The sequence below is a fragment of the Diadema antillarum genome, unplaced genomic scaffold (genome assembly GCF_040938485.1).
Source record: "Diadema antillarum isolate AM-2024a unplaced genomic scaffold, OU_Dant_1.0 scf00000152, whole genome shotgun sequence".
Classification (NCBI taxonomy): domain Eukaryota; kingdom Metazoa; phylum Echinodermata; class Echinoidea; order Diadematoida; family Diadematidae; genus Diadema; species Diadema antillarum.
In genome coordinates, this window is record NW_027271041.1 from 925,959 (window position 1) to 949,056 (window position 23,098).

Here is a 23,098-nt window from a genome sequence, read left to right on the forward strand (position 1 = left end):
GAAATTAGCAAAACTTCAAAACGTCATAACTTCCTTATTTTTCATCCGATTTCAATCAAATTTTTACCGCTGAACTTTTTAGAATTTACTCTTTATATCATACTAACTTATATTTGGACTGGATTTCCCCTTTGAAAACTGTCTTCAAATACGTGTGTTTAAAGGAGGATGAAACCTTAAATTGTGTGCATGTAAAGTGAGGGGATGCAGAAATATTAGCATAACAGATCAGCAAAGTTTGAGGAAAATTTTACAATCTTTTACAGACTACAACCCTTTGCGACGTCACGTACGTACAAAGATATAAAGAAGATTATAGAATATTCAATATTTTTACTTTTTTTACTATAGCACAATTTAAGAGCACTGGACGTACCTCTTTCAGAAAGCAGAGTAAATAATATCACCGGTAATGTCAGTATCAAATCGGGGTTGTACTTTTCATTAAAAGAAAGTGTGGAATTTTCTTCATATTTTCGTTATATCGTTGTATATAAGTGACGTCACGAACTGAAATACAGTCTTCGCATCCAGCGCGATGGCTGCACCGTAACTTAAAGAAATCATAACTTTCAACGAATTGTCCGATTTTTCCTCAAACTTTGCTGATAATGTTCTACTAATATCGCTGCATTCACTCAATCAACATGTATATTCTTGGTTTCATTTCTCTCTAAATGTATATTTTGGAGCATTGAGTACAAAAGACAAAGTCATCACTTCTTATAGGGTGAACTCTGTGAAACACTGCATTCTGAGTTACAGGCGTTTATTGATATCCCAAAACAAGCATGTGATGTTACAGAAAATTCAAAATAAAAGAAACAAAAAAACGCAGATAGATACATTAGTCACTCTCGGACGTAAATCGAGTTCGTTGAATACTTATGAACTCTTTGCTCTTAATGTATCCACGTGGAACAATGACTCACACAAAATAATAATTCTTAAATCAAAGTTAAACGCGATGACATCAAGTGATCTAATACCAGATACACAACTTTGGTTAAAGGACCTCATCCTTTAAACATCAACACGTAGATAGAATCTTTTCCTTCACTCATAAATTTATATTTCTCTATGTGTTTAATTCTATTTTGTGACTAAATACCCTTTTTATCGGCAAAACCCATATAAAACCACAAGTATGTTCTGATCTATGAAATTTGTTGCTTATCCATTCCTGTTGTACAAAAGAAGCGTACATTACTTCTATTTTTTAAGTTTGTTGATTAATAGTACCTCGCAACCGTTTATATTCATGTGGTACACGTACCTACTTGCTATATAGAATAATATAAGGCACGCAACAGATCTGATTTAACGCAATTCAATATATCTATCTTGTAATCATCAGAAAAACTGTACAACAAAATACGATATTCTACAATCCCTCTTTCTATAACATATATCATACGCAGTTTCTACTATACTGGAAGTAGAAATACACATAGTCAAGTTTTAAAAGTTCGTTTGATTTATAGCCAAATACAAAGTACAAGAACAGAAAGACATAGAATCGATCAAGCAATGAAGCGCAAGAATATTTCGTTAACTTCACTACGTCTTTATTGGTTGTGGAACGTCTCTTGTACATTACTCTACTTTTACGCATCTGTGACGAAATAGGCAATGAGATTAAGCCTAATACAATGTACTAATATTCAAAATAAAGCTAACTGAATTCAATTAAGACACTGATAAAGAAGGAAACTCGAATAAGAGCTGTCTGCAAATAAAGTGATTTAAATCGACGTATGAATTATAGTAAAGAAAAACATCTTCTTCTTCTTTCCTGCTTATGAAACAATCATGAACAACAAGAGAAAAATCTTCCTGATCCCTTTATTGTCTTCGTTGATTAACAGCACCAAAAGTGAGCAGTACGTTACGGTATTCAGTTAGGAAAGCGATGGGAAGATGTCTAATATAGGACAGAGTGTGGGCAATAAAACTTCATCTGTTTGACCACAACCTTTGAAAACACACTTAATGTATTTATCACACTTTGTGATCAGATTCTTGCAAAATGAGTTAGCAACCGTGAGCAAATCAATGCGGCTCAAAGTCACGCCAAGGAATCATTAAAGAGCGTAACGTTTTCCACAAAAGTGCTCCTCATCGTACTTTGTGTGCGCACATTTTTGCGCAGTCTTTAAGATTTGTCTTTTTCTACCTTCTACATCTCAGTAGAGATTTGCTTTAAGACAACAATACAACTTTTCCTGAAAATTTTGAATTTACAATCATTTGTTCCTGTGAATGAAATATTCTTGGAAATTTAAAAAGTATATAATGAATTGCACAAATTGTCTTGCCTTGTATAGCGGTTAAAATGCCTAATTTACATTAATACGCTTTATATACATTATGTTCAATTTAAGATAATTGCGCTATAATACATTGAACTCTGTAACCAAGCCTAATCTCTCGAAAACAAGATACATGTACGAAATGTAAAACACCTTGTATGTCTACATTCACTTTTACGTGAGCGTAACACTTCTGTTTTTCGTTTTGGCATCAATACATCAGAAAAGAGAGAAAACAGCATTTCAAAACATTTTCATTATGAATCAAGTGAACATTCATTGATGAAAGTACCACTCTAAATATACTATTTCGGAACTAAAAGACAGAGCCTTCTGCTAACTACGAAGAGTCCCGTTTCTCTTTGTCAGGAGGTCACCTTGTGATTTTTGACGTTACGTCATTTACAATCATTCAATTTCCAACGAAACAACATTTCGAATAATAAATCGACTTTTCCTCGGATTTCACACATTTGAACATGGGATCCGAAAAGCTGTCTCTCTTTATTTTACGACAGAGAGTTTCGTAATGATGTTGAAGGACAAGTCCACCTTCATATAGATGTGGGTTAAGTGAATCTAGCAATATCAGTAGAACACGTGAGTGAAAGTTTGGGGGAAATCTGACAATCCGTTCAAAAGTTATGAATTTTTAGAGTATCTGCGCAGTCACTGCTGGATGAAAAGACTACTACAGTGTATGATGTCACATGCGTAGAACGATATAAGAAAAATATGAAGAGAATTTCACAAAATTTTATTTTTCTGAAAAAAGTGCACATTTCCTTGATTTGTCACTGACGTATGTTAAGGGTAATATTATTTTCCGGCTCTTCTGAAAGAGGCAAGTTAAGTTTTATTTTATCATGCCAGAAAAGTGAAAACATGTTGATTATTCTGTACATTTTCTTTATATCGTTGTACACATATGACATCACAAGCAGTGACACACTGTAGTAGTCTGCTCATCCAGGAGTGACTGAGCAGAAACTTCAAAAATTCATAATTTTTGAACAGATTTTGAACAAATTTCCTCATACTCTCACTCATGTGTTCTACTAATACAGCTGCATTCACTCAATCCACATGTCTATGAAGGTGGACTTGTCCTTTTACGATATTTTTTTTTAGCTACGAAGTACAGTAAATATGATACTATGTGCACTAACTGTGCTCAATTTTGAATCGTGCTCTTTGCTGTAGCTCGTTGAGCACTCCATTAGTACTTTGCCGTAAAAACGATAAATCGGTTAATGCGGTTGTCCATGCTCGCTGTTTTTACGTAACGTCTTTTACATGGAGATAGTAATATTCCTTGTATGCACTCTTTATACCAACTGATGAAGTTTTAACAGTTTTAAAAGTACTTAACTGTTCACCTGAAACTAGACTCAACCCTGTAACTACATAAGTGGCAGTGCAACTGTTATGGCAAAGGCTACTATACTGGTCTTCTAGAGTATTAACCCATGAAAATATACCATCGATATACTCCTTGTAATCCTTACAGATTTCACTAACTTCGATAGTCCAAGCATCAATAATGTACTTTTCAGTTGTCAAAGGAGATAAATCATGGCCTACTGATTAAACCCGACACGAAGTATGTTCCGCATTGATATTCTGCGTTTTCACCTTTTTTTTTCTGTTTGAGCACGTCAATTTTGAAATATTCAGATCGTCATTAGATCCTTACTTCGGCAGTCTCTTTTCCAAATCTTCTAGACTTGTTGTTCAAGACGCCACAATTTCACGAGATTTCTAAACTAGACCTATGTTTCTGCATATTTCTATCCCTCCCACAATCTCTAGTTATAATGAATGAATATATCAAAATCTATATAGACCGTATCATGTTATCGTATATATCCAAGCTATTCAAGCACTTTTCACTAATCATTGAATCCATTTCGATAGAATTCATGCTACTCTACAAGCAATCACGCTATCATTGAAGACATAAACCTGTCCACACAATCTAACACTTGGAATGCCAATGTCATTGCCTTGCCACTTGGACTGAAATCCATAAGTCTTCTGAATCTTGGCACTACAGTGTCATGAATTACATGTTTAAATCTAAATTTTCGATGGCGTCATTTTGTTATTCATTACTTACATCCGGTATCTCGAAACCCGACATACACATATAATTATATAGTGTACCCTTTGAAATCTAAAATAACGTAAAAATACTTCTAAATTTCTTGACAATCTTTCTCCGACCTGCAGCAAACACTTGAGTCAGCGGAGCTTACGTTGAAATAAAAAGAGAAACTTTGTCTTTTATACTGTATCTCTAGATTGAATTTAAGCGCGATAATCCCATGGCATGCCCTAACAATCAGCTAGGGCAAGCAATATCAAGTACATTGTAAAGCAGAGGGTACAGGAAATAGTCATCGACCTTAGTTTCTGAAACGATTATCACATTCAAGGCTGTATATCTCAAAAGAGATGATAAATTCTCCGTCAGTCTGAAAAACTTAAAGATCACACTTGTTCTCTGAAAGTCAGATCAGTCTGTTACATCGTTTCTTTCTTATTAAGAATTTAGCAATATCATTTCGAGGATTTGGATGTCGTGAATCGTTTCCGAGTGGTTTTAACTCATGGAAATCATTTTGGATTGATAACGAACCGCATCCCCTGTCCTGGAGTCACTTTGATCGGCGCACCGTCTCCAAACCTGATCGTTGTCACTCCAGAGCCGCCACTTGGTTGCATCGGTTGCATCGGTTGCATCGGTTGCATCGGTTGCATCGGTTGCATCTGTTGCATGGTCGGTGCCCCAGACTGGTGAATGATCTGACGCTGGACTGTCTGGGTTCCGGGGTGGATTGGTATGGAAATCGTCTCACCACTCTGTCCTCCGAGACGAATGGTGGTAGGCATCCCCTGATTCGAACTGGTAATGACCTGGTGGTGAGGGTAACTTGGCTGAGTATACCCCTGTTGCTGGTAGATCTCCTGGGGATAATTTACCTGCTGATGGTAGAACGGCTGGTACTCTTGCTCCGGCTGCATCTGAACAGTCTGAACACGCAACTGTCCAGAGTCCTGACGTTTGATGATCACCTGGCCTGGCCTGTTTTGAGGAACCTGGATTGGCTCTTGCTGAACAAAAACCTGCTGTCTCGCAGTCGGAGGAGAAGAATGGCCAGAGTCCTGCCTCTGTATGACCTGGACTCGGCCCTGAGTGGAGGGCGGGACGGGCGATGGCGTGATACCAGGTGACATGTGAATAACTCTCACATTACTGGCGACGTTTGATGACGGTTGAACATGTTGCTGAGCCACACCTGAAGGGGCCTTGCGATGGCAATTGGGGCAGGTATCGTGCTCCCCCTGAGTACTACCACCGCCACTCGTAAGTCTAATCGTGGCACTTTGCTGCTGAGGCTGCTGAGGCTGCTGCTGCTGCTGAAATTGAGGCATGAAGACCTGCATGGGAACAGGTTTCCTCTTGCTGAGTCGAATTATACCCTCGGGGCTGACCTGTATCTGGTGCTCGTGTCCAATTTCTTCTGCCGCTATGCTGACGGGCGGCGATTCAGTGGACGCAACGCGCATGACGGTTTTGCCCATTGTGGGTCTGGAGGAAGGGCTTGGAGTTGGTGTGAAGACCATGGAACCATCAGGGTTGGTTGATGACTGCTCGGTTGCTGCTCGCACCTTAAATGTGATTGTTTTTCCAGCTTTAAAGGCCTCTGGAGCAAGCTTTGGATCGGGTGTTAGAGTGATGCAACCATTCTTATCTACATATGATAGTGGGACCTCTATCGGCTGTTGCTGAGGAAGGAAATTTGACCTCTTTTTAACGGTATTCCCATCTTTAAATTCAGCCTCCGGGTCGAGAAGAACTATTGCTGTTTTGGAAACGTGTCTCGCCTTGGACTTGCCAGATTCAGCAGTTTCATCACTCTTCTTGGATGAAGGTACTGTTCCAGATGATTTCTCAGATCTAGATACTGCTCCCAATCCAACTGCCTGTGAAGGACTGACTTCCTTCGCCTTTGCCTTGTCCTTGTCTTTCGTTTCACGGGGAGACTGTTTCCCCTGTCCCTTTCCATCAGTCGATCGGGAACCGTTTTTCGCTGTTTCTTTTGGTTTCAAGGTTGGTTTGGGGGCTGTCTTGGGAGGTCCGCCAGACGCTCCTTTAGAGGCTCCCTTTGGTTTGCTATCGTCTTTACTTTCCGGTGAGGCGTCTGTTTTATTTGGACTCTCGCATCCAAGCGGGCTCATCCTTTTGACTGGTCTGGCTTCGCCTTCGTCCTCTCCGTCCATTGGAGAACTGTCCTCAGAATGGCTGCACTCCTGGTGGAAGAACGGGCTGAGTCGAGCGTGTAGCGGAGTCTTTCTTGATCTGTAGCGATCGTCTTCGTAGTCACTGCATTCCGAGCTGTCGCTGTCGTATTCGGTCGTCTCCGCTGAACTTGGTCGACGAATCGTCCAAGGAATGCCTTGATATGATGCAATAGACGAACAACATAAGCAGTTCCCACTGCATTCACTCTCGCTTAGAGTGTCGTCGTCCGAGGCGTCCTCGACATCACCGTCCATGGCGCTCTGAGGAACATTTCTCGTTGTCGTGGTCGTTATGTCTGACGAAACATCATTGTCATTTCTGTCTCTAACGTTCAGATTATTTATCCTTGAGGAGTTCTGCTGACTTCTTTGGTTATCCTGTCCTTTCCCCCTGCTGTTGACATTCTTGCTTCCATTCTGCGCTGCCCGCTTGCGCTGGAGGTTAGCCAGCTGCCCCTTGGGTAACGGTCCTCTACGTGACGAAATGCTCGACTCGTCAGCATCCAAGTCGGTCATCTGATTGACATCGTCTTCCGTGTCGACGCAACTCCTACCACCCATGTTGTCGTCACCGCTGTCCTCTGAGTCGCCGTCGCCACTTACTGTGTCATCTTCCTTCACCTTCTGAAAGTTCCTGTACATGGATGCCATTTGTCTGGACAGCGTGTCCCCAGTGTCCTTCAGGTTAGACTGCAGTGAAAAGAAAAGTTGTATAACAGGCATTACAAGACTTTGATAAACCATTAAAGTAGACATGGTAATAAGTCTGCTTTTAAAAAGGTAGTTTTTTTTCGAACGCAGCTCTCTGTAGGTACAGGGTTACGAGGAAAACTTGATACCTGGTAGTCAGTGTAAAAGTCCTGCAAGAAATCAATCTCATGACCTTGAGGTGAACGGAAGACACTGTGAGACAGCAGTGGAAATATCATGAGAACAGAGTTATTTCTGCATATTTTTTTTTACGAAAAGTCTGGGAGAAATTGACAAACGGTATTCTAATACAAGTTACATCAACGGCATGAGATGATATTGTTGAAATGACATCGTTGAAAAAGAAGGACATGAAAATACGAGTTGTTAGATTTTACAGAGTAGGACATCACGACCATGACAGCTATAGAAAATCGCCATTGTCGTTCTGATATTGTACTCAAAACGTACAGCAATTTATCTGGCATGTAGGGGCCTATATGGCCGCCTGCAATTTATTTCAGTATCTCTATCTCACAGTGCACTTAAAATGGAGTTTAAGCTGGTCTGCCTGTCTCAAATTCTGGAATTGTCACCAACAAGAAATCGTCAACTGTCTTGATTCTTGGTGTTTGGGTCATTTTCTTCTTTTTTTTTTCAGTTTTGCGAAAGGCGGCACAACAAGGCTTATTACAAAGTCTAACCCTTTATCGCAGTCTTGGTGAGCTATCAGAGTCTGCTGTAGAAATGTGGGCTAGTGAAGTATAAGTGATATCAAGATGGTTTGCGTCACACAATCAATGTTGACGCTAAATGGTCGCAGCGGGAATTTTACAGCAACCCGCCAGCTATGAGGGCAGGAATACCAGGGGACAGTCAGGGTTATGTGAACGTGAGAGAGGTCTCGCTGTCTACCAGTCCAATACACTGACGGGACAGCATTTGTGTTCGAGAATAGTATCCCAATGGAGAAAATGACACATGTGGGCAGTACTGGGTTGATTGCGGGAACACGTCATGAACAGCTGCCAACGGCATAGAGAAAAGAAGTAGGGAAATAAAAAACATAAAAGAAAGAACAAAAAGCAGTGTGATTGAAACAAGTGGACTGGTATTTCCTTGTAAAATGCATTTTAATTCCATGAACACATTTTTATAAGTTGAGTTCGGTGATGCATCGAAACGTTCAAAGATACTATAGGCCTACTTTATTTGGTTCATTCCTTGCTCATCTCGTCAAAACAACCGCTTACCAGAAATATCAAAGATAATTATATTTCATGTTATGTTTTGTAGAAACTTTGCTGTAGTATATGAAATTATAGGCCTAGTCAGAACAAACATTGTGAATACATATAAAAGAGCGGTAAATTGTGCGGTCCTTCCATAGTTCCGAGTTCTCCGAGAGTTCGTCCAGCAATTCGTAACTTACAATGGATTTCCTTCTCTTTATCAAACAAACATTTCTTGATATCTTAGAAAGTAAAGAGGGGAAACTGCGTCACTCAATGTATGCAAAATCGACAGCGAGTTCAGGACTTAATGTCGACAATGTATACTTTCGTGCAGCATATTGTCCAAACTATTCTCCGTGTTCAACCCTTGTACCGTTATTCAAGACCTCCCCCGAAGTTCCTCCTGGCGCCCCTACTCCAGATGACTTCCGGAAAAATAAATATAGATAAATCATATCATTAAGTTATCTAATAAGCCTCAATGAATCCGTGACGTCAATACGGTTAAGATTCCGTGACTGACATTTCTCGTACAATGAAAAGGCCTACTTGAATGCACCTCTTAAATGTACTCTGATGAGGTAATGCTGGATCTTGTATTCACTTTCATTCCTTCTCTCAGCAAAGAATTCTTTATTGTTTGAGTCCACAGTTCCACGTTTATCATTCCGTTGATATGCTGCATTAATTACAGTCTCTCATCTACGTTTAGCAGCAACGTCCATCTTCCCCGCATCTCGATACTCCCAAAGCCTAAAACTATATCTATTCTACCACAGTTATGGAGCACTACCACTAAGTTTCTGAACTTAAGAGGTGCATTCAAGTAGGCCTGATCATGGTAACAGAAGGACGGTCACTGTCTTCGTCCTTTTCCTTTCGCTACAGACTTGAAGGTAGCCAACCACCAGACAAGGCTACAGATGTAAATGTTTCGTCGTGCTTTCATAACACAACCGTTAAATCATGATTATTTTGGTGAGCGTTTAGCATCATTAAACATCGTGTAAATAAATATCTTGCCAGTCTGACCACACATCAAAATGTCATGAGTGTGTCTGTATTCAATTTCACCAATCCAGCTCCCTGGTGAGCACTTCTTTAGAGCAATACGAAACAACAGCTAGGGATACTGTGATATGTGTGAGGGACCTTGACACGAAATGTTTTATGACGCTCACACACACGCACACACACACGCACACATGAACACAGATACACACACACTCATCTTTACTCTGTCCACAATCATATGTAGGAGGCTTACATACATTGTAATAATTTCGCGAATAATTAGAATCTGCTGCTGGTAAAGGAATTTATGACGATTCCTGAATGGAAACTGCAGACTGAAACCAAGGCATATTTCAAGTGACGACAAAGTAAATTAAAAAAATTTTCTTCGTAGACACTCCAAAGGTAGAGACCCTACCCCTAAAAACGTAGCATCACGAATAGAAACAAATATTCAGCATGCTTTCGAATATCGTGGAATTACCAGATGTTGAGGGAGACGTTTGTCTGATTTTGGTGTGTATTCAGTCTTGGTATCGTGCAGCAAGAGTGCGTGTGTTTATTTTTCAGACAATGCAGAATTGGTAAGAATTGTATCTCATTTCAAGTTGTAACTCTTCTAAACTTAACAATCTCTCGTGAAAAGAAAAAATGTTAAGAAAATGAGAAAGACCTCTGCGACAAGGGAAAAAAGTGTCGTCTGTCAAGTTACCAAGACGACGATTGGGTGAAGGGTGAGACATGACTCGGAATATTTGGCGCGAGTACTAGCTCTAAGCTACGTCTGGCATTGATTACATAGCCTTGGTGTTGTCATGCATCCAACATGCCAGATGTGTATGTGATACGGGTAAGGGTTCACGAAACCTTTGGGAACATGTTTGTCGTGGTCCCAGAGGTCACCATGACTTAACGATCTAGGTTTAAACACATTTCATGTCGAGGCTCTGAAAGTACCAATCTATGGTTACACACGTTTCCTGGGCTGACATTTTTTTTCCAAATGCGGATTAACGATACAATGTTTTCCCAAATGAAATATTTTAAGATGAAATACGAAACACTGTTGTATTCATAGGGACTGTAATCAACAAAAATTGAGAAGACAGAATGAACTGTTGTATTATTGTGGAGTCTTTAATTCATGTGGACTTTGGCCATGCAGTTAGACTGAATCGTGGTAATTACACTGATTCTGCATGAACATTCGGTCCACTTTACCAGCCTTTCTTATTATGAATACAATAAGTTAAAAGTGTTTTTTTTTCTGTGTATCTCCCAGATCAAATGAAATGTTCATTTCAAGTTTGACTGCTCACGCATGATGGCCGATAGAATGTGATGATGATAAAGAAACCTTTCAGTTACCACATTTACAACATTGTTACAAGAATGGAGGTATGTTGGTTGTATTATGTCCATGTAGGTCAACGAGCAAGACATTGTTATCATGCAATCTGGGAAAATTAAAGAGAATGCACTTCTTACTATTGCATGCCTCCACTCTGCTTCCCATAAGCGCTCGTTTCTATCTTTCACATTATCGCCTTTTTCTCCTCTATACTCTATACAGCGTCTCGCTGTGTCTTGTTTACTCAATAGTTATAATTATATCCCTTCACGATTTATATTATATCTTCGTCTGGCTGCTGTCAGTAGATCTGTATGCCTTGCCTGTCTCCCAACCACAAGCCCATATAATATGATTGTCCATCTGTCCGTCCGTGTCGGGTCTCGTCACCAACCGCATCCCCCTACAGGACAATCTGTCCCGTCTCGCAGCCAGTGATTATCAGCTTCGCAACAGCTGACGCGGACCAATGACAAATTATCCAATCACTCCGCATTTAGCTCCATGTCACCAAAGTAACAACTTCTTGACGTTGATCGATGTCGTATACGGATGAACATGGAGAAGAGGATATGAAAGATACGACAAAATACAGAGTATCTCAAAAATAAGAACTGAGCATCTGTCAGGCAATCTCTGTCATAAATGGCAAACTTTCAAAGGTAGCACAACGTAGCCGAAACTTGATGGGCTGGCTTTTCCTTCTTTTTTTTAATGCACATTCATTGTCATTCCAAATCAAGTATCATATGAAGTATCACATGCAGAAGGTGCGGAAATCAGGTTCTTAAACAAGATCGCTAACTAACCAACAACAACATTCTAGATATACGAGAAACTAAGTACTAGTATATCTAAAAATCATCAGGAAGTCACCGTATAGGCAAGGTACCGCGTATTCTTTCTCGTGGTATTATGATTGAAAGATTTCAAATGCACATGGAGTGTTTCACGTTTTACAGCATTGGAGTCCTGACTATTCCTGTGTGGGGGAATACATACTATAAAAGAAAAGATAGATTAAGAGATATAGAAAAGAAGGACTCTCGGTAGTATTTCGGCACAGCACTATCGGACTCTCGGTAGTATTTCGGCACAGCACTATCTACAGCTGAAGTATGCAGCATAATCTTCGGGCAAAGTATTATGATCATCATAGTCGTTTATCGAGAAGGTATTTTTATGATGCATCCTGTACACGCCCATCTCGCATCTCATAGCAGTTTACTTGTATCCATCACTCTGCCTCTGGTCCGACCGAACCACATCCAAGACAAAGAACAATATGACGCACCAGACTTCTCCCGGCTGTTCATCGCTTCTTCACCAACAGCCAAATATGGTGTTGATGCCGCTAGGGCCATCCACAGGGGTACTCTAAATCGCTACGGCGGTAAGAGCCCATCAAAGCGTGCTCGCCGATACGAGTGCACGGCACGCTAATGAGGACAAAGTAACCGACTTGAATACAATCAATGCGTGTATGGAGAGAAACAGAGTTCTATGTATTGTCAGGCAAGCAATAACATGTATCTTCAGTGACTGAAAAAAAAATCTCGGTGTAACTAAGGCAGATTTTGTTAATCAAAGACAAAAATAGAACGAATATTTTTCTTTTACTAGATAGTAACAAAAAGAAATCATGTTCTCAGTATAGTTACGACGATCAAAAACAATAAGAGTTTAAAAAATTGAGAGGTACTGATTAGGACCCCCCCCCCCAGTTTGTCATACTAATCTACGAAGAAGTATACATCACGATACAATAGAGAATACTTTCTTCAATTTACAATTTACAAGGTATTACAATATCTCTTAAAAGAAAATACGACAGAGGAACAACAGCAACAATACGAGAGAAAAATAGCATCAAGAACATTGGTTGGGGTAGACGTCTAGAGTTCGGGGAAACACAAGTGTTGGGTGGTATATGCATACATTTTTGCACTTCCGTGGTCGTGTCTGATAGTATCATAGCCCTGGCGGTTATCATTACTACGAGGAAGACCAGGTGTAAGCGAAGATAATAGACAAGAAGGTTTCAAGAAAGACATATATTCTCGCATGCTTTAGAAGGATGTTATCTTATAGCGTCCGGTAATCCATCTCCCACAATGACGATGTGCGTCGTTTTCGTCTTCATCTTCAATCAGCTATACCAAAAGTAAGAGACGCGTGTACTTTTCAGTGTTGTCTGCTGCGCCCACGTTAACAACGATTGATATGTTTACATCTTCACAAGATATGAAGAGTTGACGAAACTCACAGGTTGGACTGAAATTTTTCTGTCGGAAGGGGGGGGGGGGGGTAGAAAACACGCCGAACACGTGTGCTTCTCTAAAATGATACTCAATATATCATTTTAATATCGACTGGAAAGGATTGGTTATTTTTAAAGTTACTATACATACAAACAACTGTTCAATGTAAAAACAGCAACAATTGAATATGGCGTTTCTCGTAACTGAATGGTCAGCTCGCTCGTTAATTACATTAGGTTTCGAAGAAAGAAATAATTTAAAAAGTACCAAAAGATGTTTCCAGTAAGAATCGTTAGCCAGCTTATGGTTTGTGTTCGTGAGGCCATTGCATAAAAGCCATGGAAAGTGTTAACAATAATTAGGAGCGCTGGGATCACAAAAGCGCGCAAACATTTCAACCATTTCGCTAGCCAACATTTCGATGCATGACTCACTTGCATGAGATGTATAGTACACCGAATGGATGTCGAAAATAGAATGATGCGGTTTCGTCGTTTATCCCTCGAAGAATGAGCTCCATTTATCATGCTCGAAGACTGTAAAGCTATACCAGATCCAGATACCGAGACTTCCCTGGATCCGGCAGGGGGATGTCATACCTGGTCCCACGTGATTTATAGGTGTCTCGATCTTAATAAACCAGGCTGATATTGAACGGGGCTTTGAGGCCATTCTGATAGGAAGCACTCTCTTCTATAGTGCCGAGGCATTTATTTCTTTATGTAAGAAGATGAAGGTGAAAAATATTGAGGACAGAACAGCATATGACGGCTTCATTTTGGTTAGATTCTATCGTCATAAGATTCTGAAAATCATCAAGCACTACAATGTTATTCCAAAAGTTCACTACTCAACTGGGTTCTTGATACATGGGACAAACATTCTTCACTCCTTTCTATAGAGAAGCAGCCAGCATAAAAAATTTGATGAGCCCCGTTTCCTTAAAGATGGAAAATTTTTAAGCTAAACAGTTTGGTCGCAATGTGAATAGGGTAATACGCAATGGCGTTTCTGAAGACATGTTGAGAGATGTTTCTATCCTTGCCGTAGATTATCCGCCAGCATTTCACGAAATCCACGATAGAAGAAGTTTGGGGGAAAAAGACGCGATTGAGAAAAATATGAAATACGGAGATTCTTATACCCGCAGGTCTTTCGCCTTGTACCCTGCAATTACTTTATTTTTCATACGTTCCTTTACGCTGCCAGTGATTACCCTTCGAGGACGTTTGTTAGTGTTTAATTGGTTGATTGAAATGTTTAGATTACATTGGTAGAGAATTGTTTAAATGACCTTAGGCATGTTTCCCTTTTCTACTTCGCGCGCGGCCATTGAAAAGGGCTGAGACGTCACTGCGTGTCCCTCACTAGAGACTTTAGGCCACACCTTGCCCGAGGAATTGAATTCGTCCATACCAGCTTCTCTGAACGTCATGTGTATATGTGAACAACAACCTTTGCTCCATGGCCTCGAAAATAAACTGACCCATCCAACGAGACCTCAAGATTTTCGGTGAGTTCTGAAAGAAATATAGTGCTCTTAAACGACCACCACAAAACAATGGCACGTAAGTCATGAAACTGATTTGCCATCAATAACAGGATGTTATTGATCAAATTACATCCTGGACACATTTTAATTGGTGAGAGACTTTGCAAAAGTCTGATAAAAGACTGATAGAAAGCTAGGTCCTTGTTCACATGAAGCAACGGCTTCTGAGTTTTGTTGTTTACAACGAATAATGTCAAGGTAGCAACACTTCGTTTCACAACAACGCTTCCGCAAGCCCTCATGAACTTCCTTGACATTTCATCAGTGGGTTACTTAGTATATTCATCCTGTGTACAGCTCGAATTGAAGTAATGTAAAACTGTCGTTTTTGTGACCAGTATAAGGTCAACGTTCTTTGAGCCCACCTTGATGGTTTAACATTACATAGCCATGAACGTTAACGTTCTGTATACCTGTCACTGCACGTGATATTTACCCAGTCGCTCTAACATAATGCCATGCCAATAACAAATGGACTCTAATGATCAAAGGAGATCGAAAATATTTTTACAAAACTTTCAGGTACTTCTACCCAGTCCACCAGCATGAGTTAATTGAAGGACATACACCCGTCAGAAACAGATATGTTTGCTTCTTCGTACTCAGTTTGTTTCTTTTGAAGTTCATATATAGGCCTACTATACATTTGCAGCTCAAGAATGCTTTACATAATTTAATTGGCTACCTCTATATATAAGATCGACAACTTCTTGGTGTGTGCACGGGATTGTGAGACAGTCTACTAATACATGCGATATTTTGGAAGACCAAGCTCTGGAGAGCCTTAATCAGCAATAAGTGGTCTTAATTTGACTAATAATTTAACTAATACTTGTTTTATGATGATTTCTGCACTTCAGTTTCCTCCAATTTGTACACCCATTGGAAATGAACTTTCGATAGAAGCTGTATCGTAATTTGATTTGATGAACATGTAAATTTTGTTGTAATAATAAATAGCTACACTTCGACATTGGAACTCGTCCAATAAGAATTAATAGAGTAATGAAATCATTCACAAAAATTATGCGTTTATAGTATTCAAGTTCTATATGAAAAATGTATATCATTCAAACAGGAAGCACAGAAGGGTCGAATATTAGTACTCCGAACACTCCAATGCATTGTACGTCACAATGATGACAAACCAAATAAACAAAAAAACCTGGAAATGAAACATTTGCACAATACATTTCACTAAGATAATTCATCATCGTAGGAGTAGTTTGTCCAGGTTTCCTTATTATCCATATTACGTCTATTAAAAGAAAAAATCTTGAAATTCTTAAGATATTCCTAATTTGTTCCTATCTGCAGAGCACGTACCTATCATGCATACCTAAATATTTGATTTACGTTTATATTATGATAGCGCTGACTTGTCAGTATTCAGTACTGAAAAAAATTCAATATTCACACATCTTATCGCCTTACTAGCACATCTTATTAATACTATGCCAGCTAAATTACTCACTATGCAGTCAAACTTTACAAAAACAAAAGCAAGAAAACAACAAACATAGCTTGTAACCCGGAGACTTGATCTGAGTCAAACATTTTGTCTTCAAAAGGTTGGCTTTCTCCTAAAATTTTCGAAATTATAGAAAGAGAGCAGCCAATTACTCCAGCGTCAAGAGAAAACAAGTATTTCAAGCTATAGGATGTTGTCATTGTTTGACAATCCGCAGCTACTCTTTGAACATATAGCCGTCTAGTCCCCTGTAGGATGTGCTTCCACGTAAGTATTCGTTCTCGTGATTTAAAACTTAGGAAAGTACAAGGAACTTCCACCAGCAGCAAACAAATTGTAAATAATCAAACGAGGAAGTGTACAAAATCATCAGAACAAAAAAATGTGACTTGTGGGTCAATTTCACTGGGGAGAGAGGGCCTTTACCAGTGACCTTGCATAGACAAGAAGTTGGACAGACACTCTCCGACAGCGGTCGGACACGAACTGAAAACGAAAGGGGAGAGAATGAACAAGAACATTACACACTCAACGGTATCCGTGCAGGTAAACTACATTATAAACAAATACAAACAATACACCAAATGAAAACAAAAGTCACCAAGCAAACAAAGCACATAGATTGAGAACGAACAGACAGCAAAGGAAATTGAAAGAGGGTGACTATTAAGTGAGTGATTGCACTCGATGGATTTAACGTCACTTCAAGGACCACAAAGGCCAGTTTATACCGACTCTATCAGGGACACGGCAAAGTAGGCTATTATTCGTCTGACATCTGTGATAAAATGGTGTATAATCAATATTCTAAATCGTGAAGTACTATGGTAATTAAATACACCTTCATATATATACATTGGCAGAATTTCAAAGAAAATATGTTATATGAAGACTTCTGATTAACAAACCTGAAAACAGGCAAACTCGCGTTTTGACTATGTGACGGTATTACTAATAATCATTGATCAGGACAGTTTTTGACTGTATGTATGACAAATGATAAACAAACACTCTAATGGTCATATACCTTTCGCTGATTTGTTAGTAAGAGTTTCCCCGAAAGCCTTCACTGACTACTTTGCATGGTTTCACTCATTATTACATTTACGCAACATATGTCTCTCCTCTGAGAGCAGTCTCATTCAATAGTGTGTTTCGCCAGTTGCAGATTTTGGCCGGGGACCTTGTGTTGGTAGGGAACTTGCAAAACTATTTTACTTCACTCGGTAGTGGGGTAAACGTATTACATCTAGCACAAAGAGCAAGCGGTTTTTGTAACTGTGGTACACTGTAAAAACATCGGTGTTAGATTCAACACCACGGGTGTTAAATCTAACACCGATCAAACTTCAATAAAGGACCACACCCACAGGTGTTAAAAATGCACTGTGATGGTGTTGAAAAGTGTTCACCTGACACTTCGTGGTGTTAATTTGACACTGTACCTGGTGTTATTTTGACACTGTACTGGTGTTAATTCAAAAATGACACCACATGGTGTTGATTTGATATTTGTTGGTGTTAATATCAATAGTTTAACACCCGTCCAGCTTCAATAAGAGACCACACCAGCTGGTGTTACTTTGGTGTAAATTTATTTTCACATTTTTTCAAAAATCTAGTATTTTAATGTAAAATTCTTGATCGTCTTGTTTAAATTAAAAATCAACAAAAAGTGCAGTTACTAAGAAACTCTTCAAAAAACAGTTTAAAATTTGGAAATGACACCCGGAGGTGTTAATTTAACACCATAAATGAGCACCGAAAATTTAACACCAGCTCGGTGTTCACTATTTAACACCGGACTTTTTGCAGTGTATATTTCTCCCCAACCTGAGGATGATTTGTATCTTGGTATGGAGCGTTTAATGATAGTTTCTGTTTTTGTTTATCAGCATTCTAAAAATGATCATACCGATGATATATTGTCACAGGATTTTGAAGCAATTTTCATCTAGAATAACCATAAATCATAATTTCACATGGGCCTACATACAGTTACACAAAAAGCAAGTAAATAATTCTATGCATACAGTATCTCATAACACGTACATATACCTTGATATTTAATTCACAGTTACACTAAAGCATATTACATACACGCAATGCAAGTGGAAAGGAAAAGCCTTTTTTTAAAGAAAAAGTCTCCTTAATCTAATCACAAATATGGTGTTATCTGTTTGTGTACCGTTTATGTTTACAATCATGGTAATACGTTTACAATACATGGTATACATAGGCCCTAATGTGGTACAAGTCACGGAACGCAGAGCGCTTAATTGCATCATTCATGGTGACGAAGGCTTTTCTTTAAAAAAAGAAAAAAATCTAAACCTTCGGATTTCTATTTGTTGCAAATCTGTTTATAGTCTTTTTATATCAGGTTGGTCGTTTTGGGAATAAAAGACCTTGTCACAAGCATGTCACGGTTGACTGCATGTTGACAAATCATTTCATACGATTTTCAATCTCAAATTCTCTTGCACCTTATTTCGTAGTTGGTGTGTTTGTTTGTTTGTTTTGTTTTGTTTTGTTTACTGCCTGTTCGGGAACCTACATAGCCCAATTCAGAAAGAAGAAATAAAGAACGTCGATATAAACATTATTGTCTTTCATTTCATTCAGTTCCTTTGAATATGCATGTACATAAACACAATAACGTCCAAGATTACTTTCAAAGTGCGGTAAAATCAGATAAGCAAAATGGTAGGAATTTCATCATGAGATGAAACTTACAACCTTATTGAAGTCCGAGAAATGAACTCTCCGAGTTAATCTCCAAGTTAATCTCCGAGTTAATCTCGAAGCTAATCTAATTCAACAACAAATTTTAAAGAAAACATAATTAGACATACGACCAACCTATATGCCCTACATACGCCCTATTAGCCCCTATTAAAAGTGGAATTTGACAAATTTCGAGGTAAATGAAAATCCACATTTTGCTGTCCATGCAACATAATTTCCTTCGTTCAAAAAGCATCATATTGAGTGCATAATCGTTGGTATCTTTCTTTAAATACTATAAAGATGTCATTATGTTTATATTTGCTGCCACTACAGGACACATTAAACAGCTTTGTTTCGTTTTCCTTCGTGTTAGGTCTCGGGCAACGTTTGTTTGTTTGTTTATTGTTTGTTTATTTTATTTATTCACGGTTAAAAACACATACAGAGTGTGCCCGCATTCAGCTAATAGCTGTTTTTCAGCGAGGCCGTGATATACATTAAAACAATAGATAAAAACAATGAAATACAATTAAACAAAACATAAACAAGATTGAACACATTTACAGTATTGAAAGGAAGAAAAATACAAGGAAAAAAAAAACCAAGAAAAAGAAACCGTAGTAACCATGTAGTGACATAAGAGGACATTAATATTCAATATCTACATGATGAAAGAAGAGAGCCGATATTTTCAATTTTACAGATCTCTTTACCAAAAAATTTCAAATCTGTTATAAGTCTGAGATTGTTGGGCAATGTATTAAAAAGCTTTGATGCATGATATAATGGGCTAAGTTGAAGAAAATTTGTGTGAGGTCTTGGAAGAGCAATTTGTGAGTTAGCATGACGAAGGGCATAGCCAACATCACTATTGAATTCGATCAATGAAGATAAAACAGGTGGGCCGAGATTATGAAGTAAGTTAAACAGATTAACCAAAGCCTGTTTGACCCAGTATTCTTTCAGCTGATCAATCTTGAGGGTTTCAAAGAGAGCTTCAGTGTGAAATCTACTATTCACTCCAAGTACAGATCTTAAACATCTATTTTGTAAAGTCTGCAGCTGTTTTAACCGAGTTTGTCGACCATTCATCCAAATAGTGCTGCAGTAAGTGAAGTGAGGCTGGATTAAGGTTTTGTAAAGTATTAACGCTATCTTTTCATCAGTGAACTGTCTTATTCGCTTTAAAGCAAAATACATCTTTAGAACCTTTTTCTTCACATTGTTAATTTGTGGAATCCATGAGAGATTACAATCCAGCAAGACCCCAAGATATTTGCATTCCATGACTCTAAATAATTTTTTGTTATTTAGACGAATATCAACATTACAGAAACGACTCAAATTTGACTTTGAACCGATTAACATAAACTGACATTTGTCAACATTGAGCAGCAATTCATTATTTGAAAACCATGTCATAGCGGATTTCAGATCCTCATTGATTACTTTCTCTAAAGTTTTTGGATCTTTAGCAGCAAAGTACATACAAGTGTCATCTGCATACAGAGAAAGGGAACATTTTTTTACTGACTTACATAAATCATTCAAAGTGATAATGAACAGCAATGGCCCAAGGATACTTCCTTGGGGCACCCCGCTTGTTACTTGTCTGCTCTGTGACATGGTACCGTTAACTGAAGTGCATTGTTCCCTATCATGAAAATAATCCTGAAACCAGCATAGTGAATTCTGATCAAAGCCATAGTATCGTAGTTTTTTCAGCAAAATCTCAAATGATATCAGATCAAACGCTTTTTCTAAGTCCAGCGTTACAATACCAACTACTTTCCTATTGTCTAAATTTCTACAGACATCTTCAGTGAGAGATAAAAGTGCAGTCAAAGTGGAATGTTTTGGACGGAATCCATGTTGGTTATGACATAATAGGTCATTCTCAGAGAGGTAGTCATACACTTGATTAAACACAAGTTTTTCTAACACTTTAGATAGGACAGGTAAGACCGATATTGGTCTGTAGTTGCAGGGATTTGCTCTATCGCCACTTTTGTGAATAGGCGTTACCCGTGCTCTTTTCCACGCACCAGGAATTTTCCCTTTGCTTAAAGACGCATTGATAATGTGAGTTAGCGGTTCAACAATGTACTCTATAGAATCCTTTACAATACTAGCTGGTATTTGATCGAGGCCAGTGGCCTTATTCCTTGCAATGTCATGAATACATTTCAAAACATCATTGTTTGTTACTACCTTAAACTTAAACGTTGAATTTACTTGGCTCATATACTGATCCATATTACCACCAAATATTTTATTACATTTCCGCTTAGCTGCTAAATCAACAAAGTGATCATTCAAACAAGATGCAATATGTTTTGACCCAACAATTTCCTCATTATCAATAATTATCTTTTGAATACCGCTTTCAGTAACATTTTTAGGCATGATACGTCTCAAAGATTTCCACATTGCATTTGATTTACCTTCATTGTTCAAAATGCTTTCCGAAACATATCTCTTTTTGGATCCCCTAATCATTGATGTGACAGAATTTCTAAGTTTCTTATACATTATCCAATCATTCTCTGACCCTGATCCTTTAGCTTTTCTTTTCATTCGATCTCTTTCTCGCATTTTACATAAGATTTCATTATTCATCCATGGTGTATCTTTTTGACGGACTCTTTTTCTTCTTAATGGGGCATGTTTATTTAAAACTAAATTGAACTTAGAGCACCATTTTTCAAAAGCACTTGTTGGATCAGGGTCAGAAAGCACATCATCCCAATGAACTTGACAGAGATCTAATTTGAAATGAGTTAAATCAAATCTTTTCATGTTACGACCATATGTATATTTATGTTGCACTTTCATGGTTCTTACTTTACCAAGATTACAAACTGTCATAAAATGATCGCTCAAACTGAGTGGGATGACGTCACTGAAAGAAACCTTCTCATGACTGGAAGAATAAAACACATCAATTAATGTCTCAGTCACAGAGGTTACTCTTGTTGGCTTATTTATGTATTGTTTCAAATCATAATCTTCACTTAGACGCTTCAAAGATTTTGATTGACTTGACAAAGGTCTTTTTATCAAATCACAGTTAAGATCCCCGAAGATAACAAATTCATTCGAAGATGACTCTAAAAGTTGTAAAAGAATTTCAAATTTCACGAAAAGCGAACTGTGAGAATTTGGGGGTCTGTACCAATAAACAATTAAGAAGGGTTTTTGCTTTGGTAAGCAGATTTCCAAGCACATCAGTTCTAAGCCATCAACAAAGAATTCATTTTTTATACTGAACGGTATGGTGTCTTTAATGTAGGTTATAATTCCACCACCATTTTTATTTCTATCTAACCTGACATTTTTATAACCTGATATAGATATTTCGGCATCAGAAATAAAATTATCTAATCGAGTTTCACACAAAGAGAAAACATGAATGTTTGTTGTGGCTAAAATATTACAAATCTCATCAAAATTTTTCATCAAAGAGCAGACATTTAAATGGCAAATATTAATACCAGATAATAAATTCAGCTTTTCAAAGCTTTTTTCTACACTTTCATAATTATATGCAACAGCATTTCGAGAAGAAGTGACAGGATCATCAACGTACTGAGGGAGTTCTTTAAAGATACAAAAATCGCACATCCAATCGCCATCAGAATTAAAAGTATCAGTAGATGCACGTGAACATCTCAGATGAGCCCATTTGTTACACTGTACACATAATAAGGCATTATGGTATTCTTTTACTTCTTTACGGCAACTTAAGCATGGAAATTCAATATGAGTCACGTGAGTTAATCGAGACACAATTCATAAACAACTAATGAAAATAAAACTTAAAAAACTTAAAAAAATAAAACTTTTACCTAGAACTGGTCGTAAATTTGTGCACTTTTAACGCGCGTGCTGCTACTTTATTATCATGTTATTCATCCAAGGAAAGACAGTTGTTTTTTTTTCCACAGTCAATTTCCGCATCTTACATTCCAAAACATTTCCGGTGAAGCATTCATAATCCAGGAAGTTCCGTATTTAACATCAACCCCGCACTAACAAAAACCGCAACATGGTTTTAGGAGGAACCTGCGCAGTAAATAATGCACAATAACGGAGCCCTGCTGAAATGTCACATCTCAAGCGTTCACACTTTATTCATCTTGCAAATCATTTGAACAAAAATTTTAAAAAGGAT

The 23,098-nt window shown here is 38.2% G+C and overlaps 1 protein-coding gene across 1 annotated transcript in view; it reads right to left on the reverse strand.

Moving 5' to 3' along the window:
• Window positions 1–736: 736 nt before the first annotated feature.
• LOC139721946 (uncharacterized) overlaps window positions 737–23,098 on the reverse strand; it is a 44,934-nt gene continuing 22,572 nt past the window's right edge. Inside the window, exon 2 of the mRNA XM_071633268.1 lies at window positions 737–7,310. Within this exon, the coding sequence (XP_071489369.1) occupies window positions 4,932–7,310 (2,379 nt within the window). The 3' untranslated portion in view covers window positions 737–4,931. The remainder of the gene's footprint in view (window positions 7,311–23,098) is intronic.